Genomic DNA, 21,014 nt, shown 5'->3' with positions numbered 1-21,014 from the left:
TTGGTGTGCATCAGAGCCGCTTGGAGGCTGGTTAAACTGATTGCTGGGTTCCACCTGTCTAACTACAGAGAACCTAACTTACATTTCCCCTCTTAGTTGCCTTTATCAAAGGTAAGGATGTCTGCTGATCACCTCTTGAATGTTCTCCTCTACCACATCAGCAAGAGGGAACGAAAGAGGCTAAAGAGGCCCGGTTTCTCACTATTAGGACAAACCCAAGGATATCTCTTATGTCAGGTCAGTCCTGCACCCCTGGCTTTGCTGAGATGCTTATGAGCATTTCCTCACATAACCCTGACAATATAATCAGGGTACAATTATGGTAGCCATCCTTATCACCATTTTATAGAGGAGGAATTGACACACTGGCTGGCTGAATTGCAAAGTTCTAAAATTAGACAGTGGTGCTGGTTGCACAACTAATGTACTAAAGCCCAGCAGTATACTATTTTTTAAAAATTAATTTATTTTTGAGACAGGGTCTCTGTCACCCAGGCTGGAGTACAGTGGCACAATCATTGCTTACTGCAGCCTTCACCTCCTGGGCTCATGATCCTCCCACCTCAGCCTCCCGAGTAGCTGGGACTATAGGTGCACACCATCATGAATGGCTAATTTTAGTTTTTGTAGAGACAAGGTCTTTGCTATGTTGCCCAGGCTGGTCTTGAACTCCTGGTCTCAAGCAATCCTCCTGCCTCGGCCTCTCAAACTGCTGGGATTACAGGTGTGAGCCACTGCACCCAGCCAAATTCTACAATTTTAGATTCCCGTCATGCCTCCTGAAGTTTCATGTTGGTAAGAGATTCCCCTTCACTTCTAGGGCTAAAATACTAGTGGACTGTTCATATGATGGTTTCTGAATGACACGTGACAGCTTTTCAGCACCTGTATTATTTCATCCTGGGTTTCAGGACATCATGAGAAACACTTATCAACACCAAAGATACCATAATCTCCATCCCCAAACTACCTTGATGGTTACTGTTTCAATATAAACAACCACAAATGCAATCATTTAATTTCTAATTTATTATTAAATTACATACCAAAGCTTCTTCTATACAGTCAGAAAATGCACATTTAGATGAGAACAAAAATTAAGTACAAATACAATAAAATTGGTTCCAAGAAGCTATTTTAAAAGCAAAAACTTACAAAGTGCATTTGGAAAATAATAGGTTTTAAAAATCTGTATTGGCATTTTTTCAAGAGGAAACATCTTCCATCACAGGAAAGTCTAGCTGGAATTGATTTTCCTCCTCCTTAAGAGCTAACAGGGTGGGAATGGATGCAAACACTTTGATATTAAAGTGAGCTCTCAGGTACAGAGAAAACGAGAAAGATCCCTCAAGACCATGCATGGTTCAGCTTTGGGCTTCTTATCCACTCAACTCCTCAAAATTTACTTGCTCCTCCCTCAGTTTCTTTTTGCCTACAAAACCTAAGAGTACGCAGGTTTATAAAGGAAGAAACGAGATTAGTTTATTAAGACCGTGATGAAAAGTTCTGCATCTTTTTGGAGACCAGGGTAAACAACCCTTAACCTAACAGGAGAGTGGAACACAATGATTCTAACTTTCTGAGCAGAATCCATTTGTTCTTTAGTTACATTTGCCATAAAATTCACTGTAACACTAGACATGGCCAGTTATTCCCAACAACTTAAATCTTCCAAGTTAGAAAACTCAATCCATTTCCAAAAATCGTACCTGACAAATGATCAAATGAGGTATCAGAAACCAAAAGGCTAGTCCAGTTCTTTAAAGTCATTTTCATCAGGTTGAGATCACTAACAGTGAAACAGAAAATTAATAGTGGGAATGCAAACCCAAGGTGCCTGAATTCCATAGAGGCCAAGAGCCACTGCATCGAAAGGCTCAGTATCTTTTACTATTCGGATGTATTCACACTCAGTATGAAAGAGCTAAAGTATTATTTGGTTCCGGGTATAAGGATTTTGCCCTCACGGTATCTCCTCTCATCACCTGTCTCCATTTTCTTTCATGCCTGATCTGAGTACCAGGCAGTACAGAAAAAGACAGGAGAATCATAGAGAAGGAAAGCCCCTTTCTAAAATGAGAGAAAGAAAAGGTGAGCAATGCAGATTACAGGGAGTCCTCCAGCATCATTAATAAGAACTGACAAGAATGTAGAGATTGCCAGGATAGATGAGCTAAAGCACTTGGATCTGAGTTTGAACTTGAGTGGTGAATTCATTAAACATTTTTACTAGAGTCATCAGTACACATTAAAACAAAATGTCAGAAATACGTCTTTTGGAATTTCCTGCCTTTTCATTGCCATGTCTTTTTTCTTTTCTTTTCTTTTCTTTTTTTTTTGGAAACAGGGTCTTACTCTGTCATCCAGGCTGGAGTGCAGTGGTGCAATCATGGCTCACTGAAGGCTTGAACTCCTGGGCTCAAGTGATCCTCTGGCCTCAGCCTCAGTAGCTGTGAGCTAGGACACAGGCACTCCCCATCATGCCAGGCTAATCTTTTAATTATTTTTGTAGAGACAGAGTCTTGCTACGTTGACCAGGCTGGTCTCAAACTCCTGGCCTCAAACGATCCGCCTGCCTTGGCCTCCCAAAGTGCTAAGATTACAGGCGTGAGTCACTGCACCCAACCCTATTGTCATGGTTTTTCCTATTTTTTCAGTGAAATGAAAAGTTTTGAGTGGTTACTTAAAAGGATCAAAAAGGAAAGATTCATTATAGTAAGACAATAGTTGAGGGGGCATAACTTCCCCTAAGAGGCAACATACGGATCCAGAAGCAAAAAATTCCTTCTGACCTCCTGGCTGAGACTAGCATTAACAAGTAACTAACTGTTAGCCTCTGAATCTGGCAACTGGTCCATCAGGAGGACAGCAAAAAAGGAGAGAAAGCCAAGGTGGTTAAACAAAAAAGTTAAATGACATGGAGCTAAAAGAGCTCAAATCCCTTCATGGGATCCACATGGAGCCCCTTCCTGTGGACACACACCTCTCTTCCCTTGCTGGAGGTTTCTTTCTGCAAAGAAACCCTAAGAGGAAAAAGCACTGGCCTAGCTGTCTACATGTGGCCCTTGGTCATCTCACATGGGGAGGTTAGTCAGACCTATCTGACACCAACATCTACACCAAGCCTTTAACTTCCTTGGAAGAACCGGTTTATTTTTAAAAAGAAAATAACCAACTTAATTCCATTACTTCACATAAGCAAAACCCTAATGGAAAGGCCCATCAGCCATCAACCTGGTTTGTTTGCTTGGCTGCAGTGAGCTAGACTAGCTTGTGTCCCAGTTCACTCTCACACAATCAGCTTTAATGAATGCAACAAAGAATCAGACCAGTAAAAAAGACTGGTAGTATAATTAAATAAATAACTTTATTTATGATACTTCGGATTTTATAAATGCCAACTACATAGCAAAGTCCCATAAATTCTAACCGAGACACAACCACCAATCAAGGCCCTTTGAAAAATCAAAGATAATAAAGTGTCAGGGGAGAAAAGTTTTGTTCTCCCAACAGAGAATTTAATCAATGAACTTACTACCCTGATCCTTTAAGGTTCACAATGGGAAAACTTTTCTTTTAAGGGTACCCTGAATCGATGAACAGTCAATCAACCCATATTTAGAAAAATAAACCCCATAGTTAAGAAAAATATTATCAAATGCCCTTCACACCCATAATGTAACAAAACTTTGACACCAGAATGAAAAACTTCTCAGTCTCTGTACCAAACCAGGTGTTAGTCCACCCATGAGCAAGTTCACCTGAATAACAGCATCTATATACCATGATGTAGCTGAGAACTACATGCTGATATACTTTTATTCCCTGTGGCTCGGACTGAAGCCAATACTATGAATACCACAGTGAATTCCAATGGTGAAGAGCAGCAGTGTAGATGCTGGAAGTCTACAAACCAGGTTGTAGTTCAGTAAGACAAGTCATGAATTTATAGAAACTAAGAAATGATTAACTCAAAAATAATTCTGGTGGCTGGTTTAAAATCTGTCACTGTGCAGGGATGGTAACAGAACACAGGTGCAGAGACAGACAGATTCTGCCACATGCACCCTCAACAGTGAAACCATTCTCCAGATGTTTGGAAATGCTTACCAGATTTGGAATGAACAGATTTTCACAGAACACGGGACTCCTGGCACATCAGGCAGTAGTCCTTAAACTTTTGCCCATACATTGTGGAGCATTTACAAATGGAATTCTCTGGACAGTGAGCCCTCAATGCCTTTTTATATGTGGCTTTTTGAATAGATCACATTAGAAACTGAGCAGTTCCCTTCCTCAGTTACCAGTGTCACTGCTGGTATGATGAGGAGCAGTGGGGGCACTGACAGACACCAGCGATTCGTTTCTTTTATCCTAGTGGAACTGAGATTTCACTTCTTTTCAGTAGAAAATATTAATCCAAGGGAAGAATTTTTTAAAAATGGAAACAATGACTGGTGCCTTAAATACGAGACTGTCATTCTTGATGTTTTTCCAGCAATACAATTAACCCCAGTGTACTTGTAATTTAAAAGAAAAAAAAAGACAGTTTTACAGTGATCTCCATTTCAGACAACCTCAAACGTGCTGAAGTTGGTCCAACAGCATCTCAAAGAATCTATGAAAAACAGAATTTTCCTTAAATATCAACAGAGTTGAGGAGACAGAGTAGAAATCTATAGCACAGATTATCGAGAAGGAACTTGCGATTTCTCATTATGAGTGTAAAATAAGAGGACAAGAATTATTTTTATTCACAATCCAATCTGGTGGCTAAAAGAAAAGCAGTCTTTGGATGTAGAAACCTGGTTTTCTAAAGAGCCCAGCTGTAAGACTTGGCTTGTCATCAGGCTTCAACACTATCACGGAAACACAGAAAACTCTGTTTTTGATTGGTTTACTTGCCTCCTAGGAGACAAAAGCAACTGAAAACCTTTTTGGTGTTTTTTAATTAAAAACAGAAAAATGTGTTAGAAAAGACAGCACAGAAAAACTGTGGCTTCAGCTCAACCTGACCATGTCACAGAGTCCATCACTGTCAGCCTTGCATTCATCCTGCTGGTCAGGCTAATTATCAAGACAGTCAACTTCTCCCTCAGACGTTTCCTTATTCCAGACCAGGGCGTGAAAGTGGTGGTTGTCAAGAGTCCCTGCAGATGTCCCATCAATGGAACGCATACAGCAGCAACAGGATGGTACAGATCCCAATAACACCCCCTAGGATGAGCGAGTCCCGCCGCTTCCTCAGGTTGATCCTTTGGATCAGGCTGTTTACAGCAGGAAAACGATCTTTGGGAAATCTTTATTAAGGTCATAATTGGAAGAAGCCTCTCCGGCAAAAAGTCACAGGAATCACAAAAATAGAGATCAGCAGTGTCTAGAAACAGTGATGAAAGGCATAGGGGAAGAAACTCATACCAAGGGAATCTTTAGCAGATGCACTTGCCCAAACTGGGAATGTGCTGCGGCTCAAGGCCCCTAATCAATACATATCTCCCAGTCTTGTGTGTAACACAAATAAGAATAATAACAGAGAAGGAGGGAGAAGAAAAGGATGATAACAGTTCCCAAGCACTGAGGGTTTACTGCCAGGCTGCAGGACAGGGTGGGAGCCAGCGTGGCCAGGAATGGAGGAACTCTGGCAGGGAGGCACAGGCAGAGCCAGCTCCCATCGCCACCACCGTCCATTTCCCTCCCTTTCCTCATTTTCATTCTCTGTCTCTTTTTTCCTCTTCTCTTAGGAGACTGGGGAGTTCTGCCTGAGAGTTTGAAGATACCTGATCCTTTCCTGCCTTGGATTCAGGCAATTCGTGGGAACCAACCTTAGGGTCTATATAATCAGACACTGGTGAATTATTAACATTTTCAAAGTTACTTCGCAGCAGAAGGCAGATACAGGAGGAAAGTGAACTAAACTTTAGCCCTGACTAACCCACACCCATTTTGTTTGATTTTTTTTTTTTTTTTTTTTGAACACACATTCTTTTGGAATAACTGTGAAATTCCTGTGTGACTAATTTGTATGAGGTGCTATGCTAGGTTCCAGTATACTACTTTGTCTTAAGAGAACTTAGTGTTGGGCTGGGCAAGGTGGCTCACACCTATAATCCCAGCACTTTGGGAGGCCGAGGCTGAACGATTGCTTGAGCCTAGGAGTTTGAGACTCACCTGGGCAACATGGTGAAACCCCGTCCCTACAAAATATACAAAAATTAGCCAGGCGTGGTGGCACACGTCTGTAGTCCTAGCTACTTGGAAGGCTGAGGCAGGAGGATTGCATGAACCTGGGAGGTTGGAGGTCGCAGTGAGCTGAGATCGTGCCATTGTACTCAGCCTGGATGGGTAACAGGGTGAGACTCTGTCTCAAAAAAAAAAAAAAAAAAAAAAAAAAGAGAGAAAGAACTTATGGGAGAGATGCGTACAGAGTAGCAGAGAAGAGGTCACAAAGAAGACTGGTGGTAAATTCTAATGAACAATTGAGAAAGGCTTTAGTGTTTTAAATCACCAGCTATCTGACTCACACTTCTATTCCAAAGTTTCAAAAGTTTCACTAAATACAAACTCTTATATTCACTAATTAGCTTTTGCTCTGGCTGGCAATCGAGTTCATAGTTTAGTAGAATGAGATAATGTCTATAACAGCACTCTGTAAATTTTATAGCCCTATCTAAAATGTGATTTTGGACATGTGGTTTTATACTTAGGGTGACAAGGGAAGAACAAAATTCACAGCAGACTGGAGAATAACGGCACACATCAGGATAGTCTTTTCCTTAGGCAAAGACATATCAAACTAAAAGTGACCTTAAATTATCTAGGACTACAAGATACTCAGCTTTTGAAAATTCTAGGTACCTTCCCCTTTGGCAGTTGGGAAGGAAAGCTTTTTTTGCCTAGAAGGCTTGTCTTTTCAGAGGTTCGCTGAATCAAATGACTCAGAGTGTCAGGCTTTTCTGGTTCCCTAGTGGTTTTCTGGGAAGTGGTAATAATCCTATTTAAAATGGAAAACTGAAACATTTTAAAGTAGAGGTTACAACAAACAAGTGGAGAATGTATCCCAGAATTCAGCCTGTACAAACTCTATCAGTAGCTACAGCTCATCTGCTCGGGTGGCTGTCTCCTTCCTTCCCCGTTCCAAGCATCTGCCACTGACTTATCTCTAAATGGGAAAAATAACAAAAGAAAAGGCATATAATTTATCATGTTTAGGTAAGAATAATGTATAGTGTGGAGTTCTAACATGAATTTAAAAGCTTTCTAAAATGTGAAAGAATTTGGTGAATAATTTTTAAATTCACATTTATAATTTTTTTCTTCTACATCTAGTAGTAAGAAACTTCTGAGGTGCAGTCTTTTAGGAACAGTACTAAAGAGCGTAAACTTTCACAAAGTAGGAATGCACAGTATATTCATATTATGCAATTACTGATGGGCTCTACTGCTACTGAGTGATGGCGACCTGCCCCCTATAAAAAGCACACACAGACACTTCTCCCCTCTACCCTCAAAACACAGAAACTGCGAACATTCAAAAAGGATACTGGCCAAAGTGTTCATTTTGCTGTGAATTGACTTCAACATTCCTCTCTGTGAAGTCATATTTTCTTTTGTTGCCATAGCAATGCTGCAAGGGGAAAAAGAGATGACAAATGACCATTTAAGATTATCCTGCCTGGAACCATCATGCCCTTAAAAGTGAAAGAAAACTACAGTGAACAACATCATCTTAGAAAGCACTGTGCCAGAAAATAAGGGGAAAAAAATCACTTCCCAAGTCACTTTCCCACTGTGCTTTTTCCAAATGACTCCACTCTTCTGGTATCTTTTTATACAAGGCAGTAGGCCACTTCCTATGTTTGCTTCAAAATAACAAACAAGATAAGACATAAACAGACAAATCACATATTACAAACGCTTCTTAAAATTTAAAGTTTAAAAACTTTAAAAAGTTTAAAAAGAATTTAAAAAGAGACCAGCTACTAAAATATCTTTAATCAGGAAAAACTGTTGAAAGGGAATTATAAAAATAGAAAAGAAATATAAAATATCATAAAATACGCATATACAACCAGCCCTTAATTTATGAAGAGATTATGTTCCAAAATTCTACTTGAGAACCAACTAGGCATGCATGCAACATTATGCTGAGTTTCCAAGATGGCTGACAAAGGTCACAGATTCATTAAACGTGGCTAAAACAGCTGGGTGTGGTGGCTCATGTCTGTAATCCCAGCACTTTGGGAGACCGAGGTGGGAGGATCTCTTGAGCCCAAAAGTTCGAGACCATCCTGGGCAATGTGGTGAAATCCCATCTCTACCAAAATACAAAAATTAGCTAGACATGGTGGTGTGTGCCTGTAGTCCCAGCTACTCGGGAGGCTGAGGTGAGAGGATCAATTGAGCCCAGGAGGGGGAGGCTAGAGCAAGCTGTGATGGAGCCACTGCACTCTAGCCTGAATAACGGAGCAAGACCCTGTCTCAAAAAAAAGAAAAGATTAAGAGAAAAGAAAAAGTCACTTTTTGTAGAACACAATCTCTTCCATGTGACTATCTTGATGTCCTGTTTAAAAGATACTTGAGTTAATATCCTTTTTGAGGGTGGCGGGGGGCAGACAGGGTCCTGCTCTGTCACCTAGACTGGAGCCCAGTGGTGTGATTGTGGCTACTGCAGCCTTGACTTCCTGGGCTCAAGCAATCCTCCCACCTCAGCCTCCTGAGTAGCTGGGACTACAGGCATGTGCCATCATGGCTGGCTAATTTTTTTTTTTTTTTTTAATTTTTAAATTATCTGTAGAGATAGGGTCTCCCTATGTCGCCCACACTGGTCTCAAAACTCCTGGGCTCAAGCTATCCTCCTACCTCCGCCTACCAAAGTGCTGGAGTTATAGGTGTAAGCCACCAAGCCTGGCCCGAAGTTATTACCATTTTGCTATCACTTCCAGGATTATTCATTTCCCATAGTCTTATCTCTCTGGACATTAGAGTCATAGAGGGCAGGGTCAGTATCCACTTTGATATGTAACACACAGAGAGTGCTTTGCATGTTGACATTATAAATAGCAACAGAAAATGAAATGCTATTGAGCAATTTTGAAAATATTTTTTTTTTTAAATCAAGAGATTGAGATTTGGAGAAGATGATGGTGAGAGTATAAGTTCCTGACTTGACCTTTGGCCCATTTCCTCCATAGAGTAGCACAAGAACAAAAGCAGACACACTGGGGAGGGTCCATCTGAGGCCCTTGAGATCTCCAGGGAAGAAAGCCAGGTGGAAGGCTATATTCTCTCAAGTGAAAAGAGAACCAGGGAACTGACAGCAGGGAAGCTTAGATTTTTCTTCAAGCTTGAGGCAAAGACCTAGGACTTCATTACTTCCTGAGGAACCCAGACAGTGGAAGACAATGGATCTGCATATACAGGGGTTGCAGTGAAACTGCTCCCAGGCACTGCAGCTGGGAAAGGACTGCTACATGCAGCCACAAAGAGGACAAGCAGAGAGCCGACAGTCTTGTAGCTGGTGTGATGCCCAGCCCCTAAGGGGAAGAGCTGCTGGGCTTTGCCCAGTGATGGATGCATCACTACCTGGTATGACACTGCTTAAGAGGCTCTCATAGCTGGACCTATCTGGGAGCTGAGTGAACACATTTTTGGTCAGGTGAGGTCTCACAGAGTAAACCACCATGCATCTTACTGAAGGGAAATCCTAGAGGTAAGTATTCTAAACAAATGACACATGAATCAAAACTTGAACTGCAAGATTTGAGATGGCAAAAGAGAAACAAAATTGGGTAAGGAGATATACACAGGTTGAGCATCCCTAATCTGAAAATCAGAAATCCCCAAGACTTCTGATCCCAAGTATTTTGGATAAGCGACATTCAATCTGTAAAACAATATTTATTGAAAAACTTTTGGAATAGTAAAAAACGAACAACAGCAGCAAAAAGACCTCCCCAAAAAAATCCCCCAAAATTGGAAGGAACATTCAAACGGTATGTTGTGTAAGATACATAACTGTCACTTAACACAAGTTACTTCAGAGGTTAAGAATGGAGGGGTACTACCAGGAGACTGACTTTTCCTTTATCCATTTTAGTATTATTTAAGTTGTTACGATAAGAATATTTTGATAATATACAAATGTACTTTGATAATGTATAAATGTCTAATAAAAATGAAAAGAACATTAGAAAAATCCTACCTGAGAGATTAAGAAATGTTAATAACAAGTGAAGGTACACACACACACACACACACACACACACACACACACAAAATTAACATGGACATGCTAGGATTTAGATCACTTTCAACTGAAATCACAGGCAGTGATTATACAGTATTTAGTTATTTAAAAAAATGAGTTAGGGCCAGGTGCGGTGGCTCATGCCTGTAATCCCAGCACTTTGGGAAGCTGAGGCAGGTGGATAACTTGAGGCCAAGGAGTCCAAGACCAGCCTGGCCAACATAGTGAAACGTTGTCTCTACTAAAAATACAAAAATTAGTCAGGCATGGTGGTGAGTGCCTGTAATCCCAGCTACTGGGAGGTTGAGGGTGGAGAATCACTTGAAGCTCAGGAGACGGAGGTTGTAGTGAGCCGAGATCGTGACACTGCACTCCAGCTTGGGTGACAGCGCAGACTCGGTCTCAAACAAAACAAAACAGTAGTATTTCTATTAACTTGAAGGGATGTTTATAACATATTGAGTGATTAAAGCAAGCCACAGAATGTATAGAATATGAATCCTCTAATATTTTCAGAAACAAACATCTTTGGAGATGTTTGTATGACAGTGAAAAAGGTATCAGAAAGTTACACAACTGTCAGTTAATGCAAATTGCTTCAGGGGTTAAGAATGGAGGGGTACTACCAGGAGATTGACTTTTTCTTTATCCATTTTAGTATTATTTAAGTTGTTACAATAAGAACACTATACTTTTATAATATACAATATACAAGTGTCTAATAGGCACTCCAGCCTGGGCCAAAGCGAGACTCCGTCTCAAAAAAAAAAAAAAGAAAAAGAAAAAGGAAAAGAACATTAGAAAAATTCCACTTAAGAAATGTTAAATAACATTTGAAGCTACACACACACACACACACACACACACACACACAATTAATATGGACATACTAGGATTTGGATCACTTTCAACTGAAATCACAGGCAGTATCTCTGCAAATTTAGAAAATGAAAAGTCCTAGAGAATATTACAGTTCTTCCGGGGTCCCGATTTCCCATGTGTTCTAATGCTGACAATCCCATCTTCCCAATACTTTTAGGCCTATTCTAGAAAAATATCTGTTCATGTGGAAATATTATGGTCTGGTCTTTTTAAATGACATTTCAGAATAAAGAAATGTAATTGGGTAAAACCAAAACAAACATACAAACAAAAAAAAACACATTAGCAGCTCCAAATCCACCACTGTGATTCACCTCAATAAAATTACGAGTCAAGCAATTATTTTAAAAAGTTTTCCATAGATCTTGGAAAAGCTCAAGAATTGAAGGGATCAGTCTCTCTGAGGGAAGAACTGTGGAGTAGGGTTAAAAATGGAGATTTGGGCCACGCACGGTGGCTCACGCCTGTAATCCCAGCACTTTGGGAGGCCGAAGCGGGCGGATCACAAGGTCAGCAGATTGAGACCATCCTGGCTAACACGGTGAAACCCCATCTCTACTAAAAAATACAAAAAATTAGCCAGGTGTGGTGGCAGGCGCCTGTAGTCCCCACCACCAAGGCTGCACTGAGCCATGATCATGCCACTGCACTCCAGTCTGGGTGATAGCAATGAGTGATTGGAAGCTCATCCTCTTTTGGAGTCACACCCTTAAATATGAAGGAACGGCCAATACTCACCAGATGTGTGAGAAGATAACATAAAAGACAGAGTTCAAATAAAACCACCCAGCAAACAGAAAAGTGAGGCTGAGCAAACAGGGGCAATAAACGAAGCTCAAGAAACTCTAAAATAAAATTACATTTAATGTTTTCAGAGAGATAAAAGATTATTACATCCACAATGCATACACATAAATGTGTGTATCTATCTCTCAGGAAAGAGCTCATGTAAATTAAATGAAGAGCTGATATAAAAATGTAATAGAAGAATTGGAAGGAGAAATTCAGTAAATCTCCCAGAATGTTAAACAAAAAGATCAATAGAAAACAGAGAAAAGGTAAGAAAGGATCAATTCACAAGGCTCAACACTTAATATTTTTAATATTTTTTTGAATGAAACAACAGAGAAAGAAGAGTGAAGAAAATGATAAAGAACGTAAGACAATTTCCAAGAACTGAAAATGAGTTTCCAGATTGTAAGAGTTCACTCAATGCCCAGAGCATTGGACTGGAAAAGATGCATGCCACTGTGTCCAGCCTGGACTTTAGAAGCAATTCTGGAAACAATGCCTTTAAAAATTTCAAAATTATTTCCAACTCAGAATTCTATCTTGGTTAAGTTAAATAATGAATCAAGAATATGAGCAGAATAAAGACATTTTGGATGTGGGCAGTCCAAAACAATTTACCTCCTGTTCTTTCTCAGGAAGTTACTAAGGACATGGTTCAGCATAATAAGGGAATAAAGTAAGAAAGTGGAGGCACTAATCCCAAGAAATAGGTAATCCAATAGAGGAAATTATTTTAGGATAATGGAGGAAGGACATCTAGGACCATAGCAATGTTGGAGGTGTAGAGAATCACCAGTCAAGATTAGAGCAGAAGGAGGGAGCAATGTCAACCGCACAATACACTGAATTTTTGATCCCCAAATGAAAGGAACACAAAAGAGCTTAACAAACAACTTCCTTTGCATCATTTAGTTCTTATTCATAATTTTTCAGTTTGAGAGATTATGACAAAATATGATATACTGAAAATGTGGTTGTTTTGTAAAAAAATTTATAAGGTATTACAAGTAGATACTATAGTCTTGTATAAAGTAACAGCTTTCAAACCTACACTGGCCCATATATCAATCTTTGAATGATATATGCCTCTGTTTGTTATTATATATTATTATTTTTTTGAGACAGGGTCTCACTGTGCGATGCAGGCGGGGCTGCAGTAGCACCATCACGGCAGCCTTGACCTCATGCATGCAAGTGCTCCTCCTGCCTCAGCCTCCCAAGTGGCTGGCTTACAGATGTGCACCACCATGCCTGGCTTTTTAAAAACAACTTTGTAAAGATGGGGTCTCACTATGTTGCTCCGGCTGATCTCGAGTTTCTGGCCTCAAGCAGTCCTCCCGCCTCAGCCTCCCAAAGTGTTAGGATTATAGGCGTGGGCCACCATGCTGGGCCTGCTTCTGTTTTTTAAACTGGAACTATCACCATTTCCTGTATACTTTGACTCACAAGTCGACAGGTTAAAAAATAATTTCTGCAAAGGACTTTGTATTCCTTTGGGAATAGATATCATCACCATACATTATGTTAACTTGTTGAAGAAGCATGATTTCCAGTACCACAAAGTATATCTAGACATACTTTCCCATCTCATTTCATGACTTACAGTCAAGCAGAACGAAATCTAGGCTGTTATTTCAAGGGTCAAATATACTTAGAAGCAAAATATAAGCTCTAAATAATATATAATGCTTTTAAAATGATAAATCATTGATATGCTTATGGGAACTTCAACTTTCTTACCTCTTACCTATTCTGTGAACTGAACTCAGTCACGTTTTTTTCAACAACAGATAATACAAGTCATACATTTAAAGGTTAGAAATAAACATATAAATATTAAAAATGCTAGCTCTTTTCAATAACTTGTTGTCAAAGTCTATATTCAGTTACTCACATAGTTTTAAAATGTATCTCTAAAAGGAAAAGGTGAATTTTTCCACATGGAATATGCAAAAATATTATTTGACACAAATTTTACATTCTTCATAAGAAATCATAACTAGCTTTATACTCAGTGAAACTTTTCTTGTAATGCCTATCACATTTTGAAGCAAGGGAAAATACTGAAATAAAAGACCTTCTAATAACAAGTTTTTTAACTAGCAAAATAATGGTAACAATTCAATGGTTCTCAATTGTTCCTTTTCTTTTTTGTCCTATGAGGTACCCCAAGTTTTTATACTCATATTATCAGCCCTTAAATAGGCCAGTGCTGAAGTGGAAGCTTAATTAAGGCAGCCTGGCCCTAGAAGAGAAGGCAGAAAGAAAGGGAAGTAAAGAAAAAAAGAAAAAGGATTATTGGGAAACTTTAAGCAAATAATTCCTGGCAAAATGTGATCAGATCTCATGTGCTGATGAAAAGGAAAAAGTTACAAGGAAGATACTTCAGTCAACATTAGGCAATTCTGTGAAAACTTTCTTCAAGTGGAAGGCTCAGCACATACAATTTAAACAAAAATTCAAGACACAATAATGGCTTATTGTTATAAAAGATTATAATGTATTAAGATTATTAATGATGGAAAATATTCTAATCCATTGAATAAAGAATCCATGAAGCCATACAAAAGAAACAGATATTTAGGAAATGAACACTGAAATACTTAGGGGTAAAGAGGATCAATGCATCTTAAACTTTGTAGAAGTTGGGTAAAGGGTATATAGGACTTCTTTTCACTACTGAAATTTTTCTGAAATCTGAAATGATATCAAAATAAAAAGCTAAAAAAGAAAGGAGTGGTATTAATAATATAGTTACCATTTACAAATTACCTAGTATTAGATCAGGCATTTTCTTCACATTATCCTTAACGGTCTTACAGGTAAGTATTATCATCAATACTGTATTTTTAAACAGATAAGAAAATGAAAGTTCCAAGAAGTTAAAGTAAATTATCTAAAGAACAGAGATCTAAGATCTAATAAACAGCACAGGCAGGTTCCAAGCCAAATCAGACCCGAAACCTTGTATTCTTTCTACAATGTGGTTTAGATAGAGCTCTGTTTCTAGAGTTAGACTAAGACTGAAGGATCTGAATCCTTAATACTATTTACTAGTCATGTGACCAAAGACTAATTATTTAATTTCTTCTTTGTTTTGGAAATAGTTCCTAATGATTCGTGTCTATCTAATGGGTTATTGAGAAAATTAAATAAAATAATGCAGGCAAAGTACTTTTAGCACAGGCCCAATATCCGTGGTCAGAATACAATTGTGGCTGGGTGCGGCGGCTCACACCTGTAATCCCTGCACTTTAGGAGGCCAAGGCGGGCAGATCACCTGAGGTCAGGAGTTCGAGACCAGACTGGCCAACATGATGAAACCCTGTCACTACTAAAACTACAAAAAATTAGCCGGGCATGGTGCCACACACCTGAAATCCCAGCTACTCAGGAGCCTGAGGCAGGAGAATCACTTGAACCTGGGAGGCGAAGGATGCAGTGAGCCGAGATGGCACCACTGCATTCCAGCCTGGGCAACAAGAGTGAAACTCTATCTTAAAAAAAAAAAAAATATATATATATATATACACACACACACACACATATATATACACACACACACACATACATACATACACACACACACACACATTTGTTATTGTCATGTACTTTGATTTACCTTTCCTGAAAACCAATGCTTTACATATTGGTGAATTCTAGAGCACAGAGACTGTATCTAGTTAATGTTCTTTTTTACTGTCATAAAATAGATATTTTAAAATTCATCAAACCTAGAAAGCTAAGTAGTTCAAAACAACAAATAAATGTCCCTTAACTTAAGCAAGAAACTAGTTCAATGTTATTACAGATACTACGAACTATTACTGCAGATTTTTTGCAGGTGCTATAACAGAAAAGTCTATATGAATGGCATAAAATTATTTATCAAATTATGCTTAAAATCGCTTTCCTTTAAAAAGTGAGAATAAAAAGATTGAGATTGAAAATATTAAATATAAATTAATTGGAAAAATTAACTTAAGCAAAACAACTTAAAGTAACTATGGAAATATACTTGGGTGTCAAACATCTCTTACAAGGGAAGGACACAGTAAAAATTTCATCTTTAAGGAGGATAAATGAACTTTAACTCTGATCTGTTCATTAAAATGTTTTTTCTTTAATTTTAAAACAGCTGTAACACTGTTCATTAAATTTATGTGCAAACAAACAAAAACCAACAAAGCAAAACAAAAACTTATTCCTACCTTATTGTCTCTTCTATCAGACGATCTGAGCTGCAAATAAAAAGAAAATTCAAATTCTGAATTTACTAAATGAACACTTAAAACCTGTATTAATTTTTCTACATCTATAGATAAACTTTTTAGTCATTTATGTATACAGAATGTCTAGCTTTTTGAAAGCATCTGGGGAAAATTCTGGACTCTAATTTTTTTTTTTTTTTTTTTTTTTAAGACAGTCTCGCTCTGTTGCCTGGGCTGGAATGCAGTGGTGTAATCTCAACTCACTGCAACCTCCGCCTCCTGGGTTCAAGTAATTCTCCTGTCTCAGCCTCCCAAGTAGCTGGGATTACAGGCACCTGCCACCATGCCTGGCTAATTTTTGTATTTTTAGTAGAGATGGGGGTTTCACCACGTTGGCCAGGCTGGTCTCGAACTCCTGACCTCAGGTAATCTGCCCAACTCGGCCTCCCAAAGGGCTGAGATTACAGATGTGAGCCACCGTGGCTGGCCTGGACTTTGAAATAAATTTAATTTTATTTGCATACAATATATATAATTTCCATCTTATGAGCAGGCATGGTGGCTCATGCTGGTAATTCCAGCACTTTGGGAGGCCAGTGCAGGTGGATCACTTGAGGGCAGGAGTTCGAGACCAGCCTGGCCAACATGGTGAAACCCTGTCTCTATCAAAAATACAAAAATTAGCTGGGTATGCTAATGTGTGCCTGTAGTCCCAGCTATTCGATAGGCTGAGGCACAAGAACTGCTTGAACCTGGGAGGCATAGGTTGCAGTGAGCCGAGACCATCGTGCCACTGCACTCCAGCCTGGGCCATAGAACGAGACTCTGTCTCAAAAAAACTCCAAACAAATAATTTCTATCTTACTTTTGCTAGCTTAACTCGATTTTTTCCACAGAGATACCTGATAATTAAAGTTGGAACAGTTTTAATGACAGCATAAAGAAATGAACTTTCTCTTTAAATAGCTCAAAGTTGTCACTATCATCTATTCAGAACTTAAGAATTAGAACCAACTTGTTGAGATAGGATAGGCAAATATAATTTTGATGTCTGTAAACAGTAAATATTTACACCCTAATGTTTATTTCTTTTTTGGGAAACAGGTTTTTTTTTTTTTTGAAACTAAAACAAATTTCAGACTTTAGAATTCAAGAATATTAATAAAGATACCAAATACACCTTTCATCTGTAAATTGTTTCCCTTTATGCAGCACACATTGGAAAGAAACAAACAAACAAAGCCATTTTAGGGATAAATGAATAGGTAAAGTTTGGTGAAGGGCTCGCTTTACAGCAGAAGTAGGAAAACAAACTTCCAGACATCTGTATCCACTTGGCATAGAGTAAGGTACACAGTAGGCACTCAAATAAATATTTGCATGTATTTTTCCAACTACTTATTTCCAAAAGAATTTCTAAGTTCATGCTACAAAGCAGTTAAGTCAAGGTTTCATTATAAAGTAGTGGACTAGGTAATCTAAATTATTGCATATATTAGGGAACAAACGAGCTTTAAAAAGTCATAAATACCAGCCGGGCGCAGTGGCACATGCCTGTAATCTCAGAGCTTTGGGAGGCCAAGGCAGGTGGACCATGAGGTCAGCAGTTCTTGACCAGCCTGGCCAACACAGTGAAACCCCGTCTCTACTGAAAATACAAAAATTAACTGTGGGTGATGGTAGGTGCTTTTAATCCTAGCTACTTGGGAGGCTGAGGCAGGAGAATCGCTTGAACCCGGGAGGCGGAGGTTGCAGTGAGCCGAGATCGCGCCACTGCACTCCAGACTGGGCGACAAGCTAGACTACATCTCCGGGTGGGGAGGGGGACGTCATAAATAGCATATATAAATCCTGTTATTAAAAATTTCAAAAATTACAAAGATGGTAGTGAAAGACAGACTATGTGGCTATTTAAATGCTGAATCTACCACTTACTAGTTATTCGACACAAGGCAAGTTTCTCCGTGCCCCAGTTTTCTCATCTGTAAACTGGCAAGGATCATAAAACCTACTTGTTCAAATAAAGGGGTTTGCATAGATAGTGACTGGATCAATACCTCGCATATAGTAAGTGTCAAGTATTTTTTGCTATTAGTTTCTCAATAACTACAGATGGTAAATCTAAGTATAAAATTGATATAAATTTCCAGATAAACTCACTATTCTGATGAAATCTACGATTACTAAGTATGCACTTACTCTTCTAACAAACACATATAGAAGCACCCCTGGAGGGTATCGGGTCAGAAGGTGGCTACAAAGATACGGCACTAACCTGCCAAGATCTTACAATGAAGACTGACAAGACACATGCCAAAAGGCATCTGGTGAACTGGTCACAAGGTCACAACAGAGAAAGACCCTGTCTCAAAACAAAACAAAAAAACTCCACACATACACAACATTTATTAAGTTCACCCTCTTCTATCAGTGAGGTTGTAAACAATTACAAGAGTAACATCAAGGATCACTGATCACTATAACAGATAAGATAATAATGAAAACATCTAAAATACTGTTACCAAAATGTAACACAGAGACATGAAGTGAGCATATGCTGTTAGAAAAACGGCAAGACTTGCTTGACACAGGATTGCCACCAACCTTCCGTTTGTAAAAAATAATATCTGCAAAGTGCAATAAAGCAAAGCACAATAAAATCTGGTAGGCCCGTACATGACATTTCTTTGTATTATTACTGTTTTTCCTTGTAGAGATGGGGTCTCACCGTCACCCAGGCTAGAGTGCAGTGGCACCATCACAGCTCACTGCAACTTTGAACTCCTGAGCTTCAAGCGATCCTCCTGCCTCAGCCTCCCAAGTAACTGGAATCACAGGCATAAGCCACCACACCTAGCCTCTCTGTATTATTTCTTAAAACTGCATGCATGCAAATCTATAATTAACTCAAAACAAAAAGTTAAACATTTATAAAGTGACCAATGTACCAAATGACAATAACAAAAACCCAATTCCAATTTAGATTGACTACAAAGCTACATACCTTAAGTAGTATATAACTGTGAAGCAGCATTTAAAAAAACAGATAACCAGTCTATTTCTAACTAAATAAACTCAATGTATCAGCCTAGAAAGAAATATAAAATTACAAAGCCAAGCATTTCACGCAAATTGTCAGAAAGTCAGCCAGGTACACTTCATCATTTCCACTATCTGCTTTCTGTAATTCTCTTGTATCTATTCTCAATCATACAGGTCAGAACTAAATTAACTAATAAACTAGCTTAACTACTAAACTTTAGTTGGAAAATAAACTCATTATAATTTGTACTCAATGTTCCTGAGGAACTGGAGTTGAAATGGATGCTAAGGAACAACTTTCTGTGTCATTATATATAAAGAAAATTCTTTGAAGTTGTTTGTGGCACACAGATAGAATCCTTATTCTATGTAATGAGACTCGCTTTTTGTACTCATTACGTAATGAGTACATATGTTTTATGTATACTTTCTGAAAATGTCATTTTGACCAATTTAAATCACATTTTACATGTAATAAAACCATTTTCTATTTACATGAATCAAATAAAGTCTCAAAAAGCAAACACTTGCGCCCCCACTTATTTCCCACTTTTTGCACAAAATTGGATTTTCATAGAATAGGTTTTCTTAAAAGGATAAAAGGTCACTGAAATTGGTCACTTTATGTATTTGAGACTGACAACTATCCCCATATTACAGTAATTTTATAGCAATACTGGAACTGCAAGTCAAAGAAAAGAGTGTTTGCTGGATTCACTCGAAAATGAAACCAACTGGCCGGGCACAGTGGCTCACGCCTGTAATCCCAGCACTTTGGGAGGTTGAGGCAGATGGATCACCTGAGGTCAGGAGTTCGAGACCAGCCTGGCCAACATGGTGAAACCTCGTCTCTACTAAAAACACAAAAATTAGCTGGGTGTGGTGGCGGGTGCCTACAATCCCAGCTACTCAGGAGGCTGAGGCAGGAGAATCCTTGAACCTGGGAGGCAGAGGTTGCAGTGACCCAAGATCACGCCATTGTCCTACAGGCTGGGTGAACGAGCGAGACCCCGCCTCAAAAAAAAAAAAAAAAAAAAAAAAAAAAAGGAAACTGAAAGCAACCTAAAGAAAATGAAAATTATAATCCCAAATATGCTACCCTATAGAAGAAGGGGTTTTTCTTCCCTTTAAGTCCCCTTACACATCAGTTACCTTTATTAAGTCCTAAAATATCCTCTAAAACATATTTCAAAATATAACATACATGAGTCCGCAGGAGTCCTGCTCACAGAAGGGATCTTTAACTTACAGAAAGACGATGCTGACACCAGCTTAACCATGCATTTAGCATACCAGTTACAGTGAATCACACAGGAATTCCACACACATTCCCTACCCACTGTCATCCTTAGTTTATATGGTAGCATCAACAGAGAAAAGCCAGTGATTCCTAAATGTCTTTTCAAATTGCCCAGTCTCCAGGTCTTTACTCATTTGTCTAAGACCAAATAAAGTAAACAAACACCATTCATTAAAACCTTTCTTGGACAGTGTGGACACAACATCAGAGTGACTCCATGCAGATGGCATCATCTGGTTAAAATCAAATTTAAACTTATTTTCCTTTGGGTTAAAAAATATATAATCAAGTAGAATTATCCTTCTTAAGCAAGTACTTGATAATAGCCCAGAGATATTCTATAAAGTCATCTAGAGCCTGTAATTAAGAAACAAATTTCCATTTGTCTCAAGACCAATTTAAAGCAACTGAAAACAATAAGCTACATTTCACTACCAGTTATCATACTGAGGAATCACCAAAGCCATATTTAAATAATTCTCTTTTTAAAAAATAACTTATTTTCCCCAACACACACACTACAAAAGGCACACATTTCAAG

The 21,014-nt window shown here is 38.7% G+C and overlaps 1 protein-coding gene across 10 annotated transcripts in view; it reads right to left on the bottom strand.

Annotated features, from left to right (window-relative positions):
• GOSR1 (golgi SNAP receptor complex member 1) overlaps nt 1-21,014 on the bottom strand; it is a 55,293-nt gene that overhangs the window by 2,352 nt on the left and 31,927 nt on the right. For 2 of the 10 annotated variants that reach the window (XM_009190036.4, XM_017950480.3), the window contains exons 7-9: nt 16,132-16,161; nt 7,542-7,624; nt 1,011-5,289 (exon numbers count right to left, since the gene is read on the bottom strand). In XM_009190036.4, coding sequence (XP_009188300.1) covers nt 5,165-5,289; nt 7,542-7,624; nt 16,132-16,161 — 238 coding nt within the window. In that variant the 3' untranslated portion in view covers nt 1,011-5,164. The other 8 variants (XM_021928894.2, XM_021928895.2, XM_003912558.4 and 5 more) reach the window with 7 other exon arrangements.

This window comes from Papio anubis, chromosome 17 (assembly GCF_008728515.1).
Source record: "Papio anubis isolate 15944 chromosome 17, Panubis1.0, whole genome shotgun sequence".
NCBI classification, from domain to species: Eukaryota; Metazoa; Chordata; class Mammalia; order Primates; family Cercopithecidae; genus Papio; species Papio anubis.
Note: the sequence above shows the minus strand (reverse complement) of the source record. Positions and strands in the feature narration are given on the sequence as shown.